This window comes from Dipodomys ordii, unplaced genomic scaffold, assembly GCF_000151885.1.
Source record: "Dipodomys ordii isolate 6190 unplaced genomic scaffold, Dord_2.0 Scaffold82, whole genome shotgun sequence".
Lineage (NCBI taxonomy): Eukaryota > Metazoa > Chordata > Mammalia > Rodentia > Heteromyidae > Dipodomys > Dipodomys ordii.
In genome coordinates, this window is record NW_012267298.1 from 5,745,196 (window position 1) to 5,756,478 (window position 11,283).

Below are 11,283 nucleotides of genomic sequence, written 5' to 3' on the forward strand. Positions count from 1 at the left end.
TATTAACTTTGGTTGTATTACATTTAAGGTCATTAATTTCATGTTGTTTCACTTGATTTCTTTAAATTCAGAGTAGTTTGCTTCTGTCAAAATAGGTCAGTTCTGCATTTTTCAGAGACTTTCCATACCTGGCATGTAAAGTACATTATTGCTGTTTGTACTGAGAAGCCCAGACCCATGAGTAGATGTTACCATCAAAACTATTTAACAAAGAAAATCATGGCAGAGTTATTGTTTTAGAGAAAACCTGGGACTACAAGCACAGTGATGGGCCTGTCCTGGGGCTGGCAGGATTAGAGCTTATGGAAGCTTGCCTTCAGACTTCTCTGTAAGATTCTCTAATCTCTTTGAGAATGACTTACAGACTCTGGGAACACATCCTGGTATTACAGTAGTAGGGTTTGAGGAGCTGTGAAATGCCCTGTCTAAAGACTGAATTGCTGCTAATGAGAAAGGTGTCTTCACACAGCTGGGGAAGGGGTGAACTGAGGACAAATCAAGTAGGCAAAAAAATCCTCTCTCTCCTAAAAAGAAAATGAAGCTAGGGAGAAAATCGAGGGAAGTAGTGTTTGATTGCATCCATTTCGCAGAGAGAAAACAGCAAAACAATTTAATTCTGAATTCTTCAGGAATCTTCCAACTAGGCTATATTTCCAGAAAAAAAATAACTTGCTGATAAAAGTCACGGAGTCTCGGGTAAATCAGGAAAATAAGAAGTCTGAGGAACGGTTGATTATAGCTGACAGCCGAGATGAGAGATTTCTAAAGCTTGGGCATATCCAGGTTGACTAATTACTGATTTTGGAGCCGGGTGGTTTGATTTGTTATATATTTAGAAGATATTTGACAACCATGAGAATTTTAATAAGAAACCTCATGCACGTGCAGCACCACTGTGGTCCAACTGCTTTAAAGTTTGTTTGGACATATTTGGAAGAGGCAACTATGGCAAAAGTAAATGTTAATTTCCAATGTAAGAAACATTGCCTTTGGAATCATTTTCCTAAAGTTTAGTCATCAAGTATGGTTTCCCCCATCTTTGCTATACCAGAAACTTAATTCTTCTTAGTCATTTAATATTTTTTTCAAAGGACCACCTTTTATACTTTTATTTTAAAGGAGTCTTTATAGAACTTATTTTAATGTTCTAAAGAGAAAAGAAATGTTTAAAAGTAAATACAGTGAAAATACAACCTTCTATTTATGCTGTGTAACTGTTGTAGCTTCTCTGAGACCATTCTTTGCTAAAAAGAACTTTACTTAAACAAAAGGAAAAATAGCAAGTGTTTGGGAATCAAAATCTACTGAGTTCTATACTGAGCAGGTCTTCTTGATTCTATCAGGATTCTGAAAGGATCTGAAGAGGGGCCTAATTTTTCTCATTGTGTAATTAACAATGCTCATTTCTGTTGGGTCCCCAAACCATCTTCAACTCCATCAGCATTTGGGGAAACACTGCTTGAGACCTGAGAAGAAACTTGCTTTAGAAAGCTAACCTAGAATGGCCAGATGGAAACTTGAATAAGCATTTGGGTGGCAGGCATAAACAGCATTAGTCAATGAGAAACGAGACAACCTCCCAAAGAATGGAGTAGGTAGGGGTGGGGATGGGAAGATAGATTCTAGTCAAATGATGTAAGTTTCCATCAAAGAGGTCAACAAGGTCACACAACATGGAGGTTACAGATATTAATAATACATTGTACACTTGAAAATTGGTAACAGAGCAACTAAATATTCCCGCAGGAAAATCTTCGAGTACATGGAGGTGATAGATACGTGTTAATATATGTTAATATGTTAATGGATATATGTTAGTTTGACATAACCATTTCTCAGTGTATTTACATAAATCAGATCATCACATTGTTCACAACACACACACACATATATATAGTTTTTATTTGTCAATTCTACATTAATAATTTTTAAAAATGACAGTCTGAAATGGGCAGATCAATAGAGATAGAGTGTAGGTTAATGATTGTTTGGGGGTGACAGGGAATGAGGGATGACAGCTAATGAGAACAGGCTTTCACTTTGAAGGTGATTAAAATGTCCTGAGATTAGAAAGTGTTCAAGGTTGGATTGTCTACTTTGAGGCTATCCCAACTGTGGCAATGAAAACATAGCAAGTATTTCTGATTAATGTAGGTATTTGCACCAATCTGTTGGGGATGCTGAGTCAGCAAGATGACCTCTCTTTTGTCTTCTCAGTGGAGATCCCATGTAGAATTTCCATCCGTCCCTCCTCCTGAAACTCCCCAAAGGCTATGGAATATCTAGATTAATCTTACTCAATATGGATACCACTAGCTGTTTCTTTGTACTGTCTTCTCTCAGGAGTCTAGGGTCCTCTGTCCCAGAGCCTTTTCCCAATACAGCATAGGGCTTAGCAGCACATACTAAAGTTGAATCCTGTCCTTGCATGGGAAGGTTGCATGGGAAGTATCTGATCTGCCTTAGCCTCCTGCCCTAGAAAGTGGAGATAGGCATAATAAACCTCCTGACGGTTCTGGGACTTTGCAATAATATATCATATTATGGTCTTGGTTAGTGTTGATCTATAAAGCTCATTACTATTAATTGGAAAACACTTGTTCTTAGTCTTCAGTTCAATACGCTGAAATTTTTTGCTCTATGCTTCTCTTTGCTAACTTACTTATTGCACATAGGTAGATTTTTTTACTCCAAAAACCATTCCTGTTTCTCAGGTTGGCTTCTAAATTGGTATCTCTGGATCCTTTCTTGCTCATGAATTTCCTTGTCTGGTTTACCAATTTTGACTGGTTATCTTCCTAGGTCCCATAAACACCACAAATACCACCCATATAAAATGCGATTCATTGTTTCTTCCCCTGACTTTAATCTGTACCTTTCTTCTGTTTTTGTTTTTGTAGAGCTAATAGGTATTACACAAGATACCAGTCCTGTGCTCTGATGGTACTTTTTAATGAATTACCCTTGTTTCATTCTCATAGGAATTCTTTTGTGCTATTATTTTTCTGTTCATACAAATGAATACACAGAGAACCAGAGGGTTAATTAACTTCCCTAGAAACACTTAAATAGGAAAGGACTTGAATTCAGGCCCATCCAACTCCAAAGACCATTCTCCTCATCACTTTGCCTTACTATCTTTTAGTCTCTGGTGGTTCCCAGAGACTGCCATTTTGAACTCAAAAGATATTCCTTAAGTCTCTTTCCTCCTTTCTGTTTCCCGCACCAATTCCTAACATACAGGTTTGAAATTGTTTCTGAGCTCCCACTAACTCTTCCCCAGCCATTCTTCACTGCACGTTACCACAAAGGTAACTTTGAACAACCAAATCTGATGCAGCTTAAGGTGCTGCAAAAACATCCACAATTTATCAGATAAAAACCCAACCTCTAGCATGGCACATTGGTTATTTAGCCAATCGCCATCCATCTTTGCAAGCCCATTCTCTTCAGGTCCTGCATGTGTTTCTTTGTTATTCAGGAATTTACTTGGTTTTATTAACCATCTGTTTATATTGAGGAATTGTTTCTTCACTTAACAAACTCTTATTCTATTTTAAAAATAAGTCTAGTACTTTTTGTGCATATGTGCAAACAGACACACAATGGCGTCTTCATAACTTGGTGTCAATGTCACTTTAAAATTTTTGGTGATGTTCTGTATTTGCACAAATTGTTAGTTGTGGGCAAAACTGGATGTATTATTTTGCAAGATCACATGAATTTTAAAATAATTACTGCAAATTAAAAGATTAAAAAATTTAATGTAGTACTTGACTTTTTCTACCAGGAACCAGCTTGAGAAAAATAGTAGGCATATAACTATAAGCACTATACACTCAAATTATTATTATATGACTCTTACTAATTTGTTCTTTGGGACTGGATACTGAGGGACCTTCTGTATTTGACTTCTGAAAGGAGAGTACAATCTTCCTGACAAAGAGTACAGTCTAGGCTTTTGACACAGATAGACCTGGGTCAGTGCTTTATTCTCTCATATCAAAATGATGATCATCTCTGTGGATTGGAAACTGGTCCAGAACCTTATGCCCAACACTACCCATTTGGAAGTATGCTTCACTACAGGAAGTGAGATTCAAACTCACCATTTTCATTGTGATGATGTATATCTGGCCTCCTGACATCTTCCAGCCAGCTTTCCTCATTTGGGGAAGAATTTATATCATCGAAGATACTTCCATCCAGCCAGGATTTAGAGGCTCTGGGGTTGAAGAAAGAAGAAAGAGTGTGGCGGATTCTCTTTTTCTTTCGGAATACTCTAGGAAGAAATGGAAGTAGCCTAGTGAACAATAAGTAGCAGAATTGAAACAGAATCTGGTGAGAAAGGCTTGATACATAGATTATTTCTGGAGACCTATCTTTTACTGTTATACTAATGAAGGAATTCTACTCAGGCAGATGAGTAGTACAAGCCAGAGATACTGCAAATATCCTACAATATGCAGAACAATTCTTCACAATATAGAATCCTCCGAGTTGGGTGCCAGAGACATGTAATCCTCTGAGGATCATGGTTTGAAGCTAGTCAAAGCAGAAAGTCTGTGAGATGCTTATCTCAGATTAACCAGCAAAAAGCAAGAAACGGAGCTATGGTTGAACTGATAGAGCATCAGTTTTCTTTCTTTAAACATATAAATGATTTAATTAGTCTCTTGATTAGTTTAGAACTATTTTGTAAGGATAAATTCCATTTGTTAGAGCAAAAAGAGAGCATATGTAGCCTTGGAGTTGAGGTATAGCTTAGGTTTGGGGTAGCATTTCTAACTATGGTCTTTTATGCCCCAAATCCCCATACTATGGGAAATCCAGAGATATTTCTTCAGAATCTGCTGTGTGCTGGGATGTTGGGTCAATATCAAGGATACTGAGATAAAAACAAAATCATGTGTCATAATGTACTGTGGGAGAATGGCAAGAACAATACAGATATATCTAATGTGTTCCTTAACTCTGTGCCAGGTAGCTTTCTCAGTGTGTTACATAGACAAACTCATCTCACCCTTAAAATGGTCACATGAGATAGGTACTGTTATTACTCATTTTTATAATTAGTTTATTTTGTGTTTCAATGTAAGAAAGACTTCTTCAGATTTTTAGTATTTTACTTTTAAATACATCTTGATGTCAACGATTTAACTCTTGCTGTGTGTGTGTTTATTTATTTTTTAAATTTTATTGTCACGGTGATGTACAGAGCATTATGGTTACATAAGTAAGGTAGTGAGTATATTTTTTGTTGAACTTGTTACCCCCTCCTTCATTTTTCTCCCCCTTTACCTCCCCTCAACTTCACCCTCCAGTTGTACTGATCATTTTCAATAGGGTGTCTTGTGTGTATCGCTGTCGCATTGGTTCCCCCTTTGTCCTTTGTCTCACCATTTTGTTGTTCATTTCTGAGGTCAGGAAACTAAGGCCCAAAAGGTTAAGTTACTTGGCTAAGGCCATCCAGAAAGTAAATGACAGAGCTGGTTAGCAGCCCCAGACAATGGAGCTCCATAGCCTCTTGTGCGCCCCATGGCATGTTGGGGACACATGTCCTACAAGTCTTACTAAGAGGCTGATTTGAGAGCACTGGAAAGGCAATGCTAATGGAAAAACAAAGGGGACTTTCTTGGATCTTGGAGCATTCTTGGAGATAAGGCTGGAGAGGTAAAAGGGACAGATCATGTTGGCTCCAGTGGCTCAGGCCTGTTACCTCAGAGAATGATTTGAAGTCTCCTAGACAAAAAAAAAGTCCATATGACTCTGTTTCTAAAATAACCAGCAAAAAAATAGGAGTGGAGACATGCCTCAAGTGCTTGGATGGTAGAGCACCAGCCAAGCAAGCCAACAAAGCATGTAAGGCCCTGGGTTCAAAATTAGTACCACCAAAACAGGGGGAGACAGTTCATAAAGTTTAATATTAGAGCAAAATGGAGAGGAGGGGAAATGAATGTTGTTGACATGGTTTGGTTTGCCGTTCCAAAAGACTTTCAAGCACACAGGATGGCATGAGGGCCCAGATTGAGGGCAGAGAGGCGAGGCGAGCACAAAACAGAGTAACTTTGTTGGTGCCTGAATGGCCTGTGCGAAGCTCTGTGTTAAACACATTATACTGGTGAGAAACGCAGGGAGTCTGAACTGAAGCCAAGTAATGCAAAGAGGAAATGGGACACTTTTCCCTTTATAACATTCTGCTCTCCTGCGGGGGCGTCCTCAGCTGCTCTCAGAAGATGCATTTTGGATTGGGTTTCCCGCAGTATTGAGATGGATTGCTGTAAACCTTGGGCATTCTTATGCTGATGATTCTCAGCCAGAGTGATTCTGGTCCTTAAGAAATATTTGATTATATCTGGAGACCTATCTTTTACTGTTATACTAAGGAAGGAATTCTACCCAGGCAGATGAGTAGTACAAGCCAGAGACACTGCAAATATCCTACAGTGTGCAGAACAATTCTTCACAATATAGAATCCTCCGAGTTGGGTGCCAGAGGCATGTAATCCTCTGAGGATCATGGTTTGAAGCTAGTCAAAGCAGAAAAGTCTGTGAGATGCTTATCTCAGCTTAACCAGCAAAAAGCAGGAAACGGAGCTATGGTTGAACTGGTAGAACACCAGCCATGAGCTAAGGAAGAGTTCCAGGTCCTGAGATTAAGCCTTAATACTGGGGCATATAGGTGTGGGAGTGCGTGCGTATGTACACACACACACACACACACACACACACACACACACACACACACACTCCCGCGCATCCATCTCTGCATTGCAATCATTTTTAACTTTTAAATATAAATCACATCGTTTTTGCTTGGCTCCTCTTCATCTACAGAATAAAATCCAGTCTCAGTGTGATGGTAACCTCCCTCCACCCCATCCTTTCTTATGTGCTCAGCCTTGTTCTTGCAGACTTCCCCTTCCCTTCCCACCCAGGGTCTATCCTTGCCAAGCTTTGTACATTTCCTAACTATTCCAGGATTCTCAGGACCTTATGTCTGTGCCTTCTCCCCACTTCCCACTTCATTTTATCTAACATAACCCATCTTCTAGGACTCAACTTAATCCCCACCATCTCTAGGAAGCTCCTTTACCTCTTTCACAAGTATAGGCTTCTCTCTTTTACTCTCTACCCTATTTGTATTCTACATATCTATATCTCTGCATCTGGATTGCTTCAGTTCATTTTCGTTTTCACCTTAGGTATCCCTGTCCTGGATTCCTTTTTTGATGTCCACAGTCTCAACCAGTAATGAGCTCCTTATAAATGATTATTGAGTGGATGAATGATGGATGGACTGTTATGCAATTTTCTCTGCTTACCTAACTAAGTTCTCCTTGTACATAACACTGGTCTGAGAGGGGTTCAGGGTAATGTTCCCATCGCTGTCACAGAGGAAGCTGTCCTCTGTCCAGATGTAGTAGCCATTGGTGAGGAGCCTGGGACTCCTGCGGCAGGCATGATGGCATCCTGTCAAGGGATCTATGGAACAGCATTCGAAAGAACTGTCACCATCCAGGAAGTCACAGGCAAATCTAGAGAGAGAAAAGACAAACGCTGGGGAGAAATTTCAATGGATACCTGTGGAAAGAATGAGACTGATGACAAAAGATCAAAGAGAAAAATGGGGTGGCAAAGCAGACACTCCACTGACAAATTCTAGAATCTACTTGTTTGAGTGGTGCATAAGATGTGGCCACCCAGTGCACTGATGGGGAATGGTGGCTCTTAAAATAAAATGAGATGGGAAAGCATATTTAAAAGAACATCTGAAGGGGCAAAAGTACCCATCCATTGTGTTCAATACAGTTTCTCCACTTAGTAAAGAAATAAGTTACACCTCTCTACACTTAAAATGCAGGCATGTTCCAAAGAAAGGATTTTATTCCTGGATTAAGATTGCATTTTGTTTTGAGATAGAGCTGGAGAGACATAGGCCCACAAAATCTGCATGATAGATAAAATGATATTTCTAAGCCAGGACACAATAAGACAGTCAGGAAAGGAATCTGATGGTTGAGAAAAGCTTCACACCTTACCTTGCAAAAAGGCACTCAGGAGACAGCTCTCTATCACGTTCACTATCTGACCTGGAAGAATCTGCATAAACAAATACAAAAGAAAGTTTTACATCTCACCAAACAAGTATGACCAAAAGTGTGTGAATAGCTGATAACCACCCCCAGCAGAAAGATCAGAGTAGTAAACCCATCTAACACATCAGCCTAACACAACTTGTCCTCAAGTCCCTACAGGGAACAAAAAATTATACAGGAATTTCCCTATTCTGTCTCTTCGTACACCCTACCATCTTCCAGAAGTTCCTTAGTGCAGAATTTGACAATAATTAAATCACTAACCCCAAACAGAGCTTAGGAAAGGAAGAAAACATCACATGTAAAGCTAGGGGAAACTGCAATCAATTTCCAATGTGTTGATTATTGCTGCTTACTCAGTAATCTGAGGAATTCAGTCATTGCCCAGTTTCTTCCAGGTTAATGCATTTAAACAGACTTCTAATGTAAGGTAGTGGGCAGAAGACATCAGACAACATAATCTGTAAGGTTTTCCAATATATGAAGCCTGTGAGCTATCTTTATTAGAGAGCATCCATTCATCCATTCAAGCTTAGCTACAGATGTAGCCATTGGTCTGGGGAGAGTTTCAGCTGCTTAGTGAACTAAATTCTAGTGCAACATTTTGAAACATAAAGCGATGCAAGTCAGTAAGTCTTAGAGCTAGGCCCCGTGAAAGTTGATTCCTTCAGGGACAATTACTTCCCAACACAAGCACAGAAATTTACACCTTCAGGATTGAGCTGGTTGGTTTGTCAGGAGAAAATTGTGGGTTTGTGAGAGAGAGTTAGAAGTGGGGTTGAAGGAGAAAATAACAAGAGGAAGGAAGCAGTGAAACCACTACCGTTTTAACAACGCCCTTGTTTTCTGAAAGTAGTTGTCAAAATCATTCAGCATTTTTTCTAGACAGTTTTGCATCTTAACTGTAGCTGATAAACAATCTCTTTTCACATTTATGCACAGGCATCTTAAATTTGGTGATTATTTTATTCTACTAAGAAGAAAAAATGCCACATTTCTCTCAAGGAAAGAGATGAAGTCAAAATCATTGCCAACACGCACACTGGCATTTAAGAAGCACAAGCTACTGACAGATGGTTAATGGTCTGAGTATCAGCAAAATCAAAGCAAGGAAATTGCTAAAAAGAAGTCTAATCGTTCCAAAGATAATTACGCATAGCAGTTCTCCTACATTTATTTGCTACTGGGGTCGACATCAGTTGAGAGATTCGGTGCATCTTGGGAAGGCCGTTCGTTCAAACTTCACAGATTTTCTGCAAAAGACATTACAAAAAAAGATGGACTATATAATAAAAATAGAAAAAAGGATGCCAAAACAGATGGCATCTACTAATTGCACTAGTCAGATTTGTTTGCTGAAATAGTATAGGGATGGAGGATTGAAGGCAAGAGACCAGATTGTAAGGCTTCAGTAAGCATGGGTCTGCCTGAAAGACTTGGTATGCTGTGTTCTATTGTATCCCTCAGCTAATCTGATTCATCTTTTCCTGGAAATAAAGTACTTTATTTGGGAAAGCAAGACTTACAAAGGCTGATTTGTCATTCAGACAAAATAGTGTGAGTTACTTAATTCAGAAGTCTGCAAAATGACTGGTTCTACAGTCTTCTCCACTCTCTCTCCAATACATTTATTTGTATTTAAGTCATCTGACACAAAACAGACTCATTACGTTTATTAGCTTTACAAAATTGAAGGTAGTGTCTGTCTTCTACCCAATGGCTGGAACCATTGACAAGCGGTTGAGGCTCTGTGCTGTTTTTGTAATTATTATCAGCTTGTTATCAGCTTGGACATTCCTAAACGAACACAGAGCTCAAAATAGTGTTCAGTCTGAGCAGATACCAAAAGTCAGTTCCCGTCAACATGTAATGTGTTTCTTCAGTTACGAATTAAGCAAGTATCAATGTGTAATTTATGTAAATTTGTAATTTATGTAAACTTGGATCATTTACTTTTCTTACAACAGTCTACCTTCTGTTGACTATTGGGCTTTTTATATATAACTACACTAAGAGCTTTGCAAGATCTGATTCACTACTCTAACCATTAAAAAAATGATAGCTAGTATTGGATTGTTTTGAAAGCATCAAACAATAAATCACTCATGCCAATTCTAAAATGCCAAAATGCCTACTTCAGTAAAGAATATACAAACATATTTTTAAAATGTATCATCAAGCTGGTAAATTCCCTTTAAAGAGATAGGGAGATTTTTCTAACATTCCTTGGAAGATCTCTAAAGCAAAGCACACATTTACAAAATCCCATTTGTTTGGAATAAAAATAATATATGGTTTACAATCTGATACAGTAGCATGTCATTCTCTTTCAATTTTGATCAATATGTTCTGAACATGCCCAGTCCAAATTACCGTACATTAGTTCTGAACTAATGAAGCAGCAGATTCTGCAGAAGGAAGCAAGATTTTACTGTTTTGCATCATAAATGTTTGTAGCTGTCTATAGGCAGTACAGTGACTTTCAGGCAAGAATTAGTCATAGAGAAAACAATTCTCCTTACAACTCTAGAACTTTTCAAGAAAAAAAATAATTTGTTCATACATGTTCCTTCCAGAGGAGATCCTGGTCTCTTCTTCCAGGTGAGAAATGATAGAACAAATACTGAAATCCGAAGCTTCCTGTGGCTGGCAGCAATATTGAAGGCTGAGCAGTTCTTCAGCTGGAAGTAGCTTCAGGATGTCAACAAGTGCAGAAGTCTCTTCACAAAGGAAATCCCATCTTCCCTTTAAACACACACACACACCTCTGTCCTGTGCAATTGCAGAGACTTTGGTCTTCAATGGTTGCTTGTTTTTTATCTGTATCCTAGAAAAGAGTGTATAGGTCTTGTGAAAGTCAGCTGTACAGCCCTGCTTGTTTTCTTTCAAAAGCAGTCTGCGTAACCAGTGGCAGAACATCAGAATGAGGTCACACTTCCTGTCAGGCTCACATCAGTGATATTCACATTGAGGATCTGGTGCAGTTCCTGACAGTCTCCTGGACCAGCCGCTGAGGATTTGCAACCCTGGAATATGGCCACATTATATACTGTGGTTGCTTAAGGGTTGATTTTCTGAGTTAACAACTAACCCCAAGATTCAGGAACTGGAGAAAAACTTTCAGCCAAGTTGTTTTTTCTTGTTTGTCATCTTCTGGTTATATTCAATTATAAGTAGTGCATTG

General features: G+C 38.8%; 1 protein-coding gene across 8 annotated transcripts in view; it reads right to left on the reverse strand.

Annotated features, from left to right (window-relative positions):
* Tmem71 (transmembrane protein 71) overlaps positions 1-11,283 on the reverse strand; it is a 51,292-nt gene that overhangs the window by 17,850 nt on the left and 22,159 nt on the right. For 7 of the 8 annotated variants that reach the window (XM_013025167.1, XM_013025161.1, XM_013025165.1 and 4 more), the window contains exons 2-6: positions 10,663-10,864; positions 9,271-9,352; positions 8,043-8,103; positions 7,326-7,538; positions 4,110-4,282 (exon numbers count right to left, since the gene is read on the reverse strand). In XM_013025167.1, coding sequence (XP_012880621.1) covers positions 4,110-4,282; positions 7,326-7,538; positions 8,043-8,103; positions 9,271-9,316 — 493 coding nt within the window. In that variant the 5' untranslated portion in view covers positions 9,317-9,352; positions 10,663-10,864. The remainder of the gene's footprint in view (positions 1-4,109; positions 4,283-7,325; positions 7,539-8,042; positions 8,104-9,270; positions 9,353-10,662; positions 10,865-11,283) is intronic. The other variant, XM_013025162.1, reaches the window with a different exon arrangement.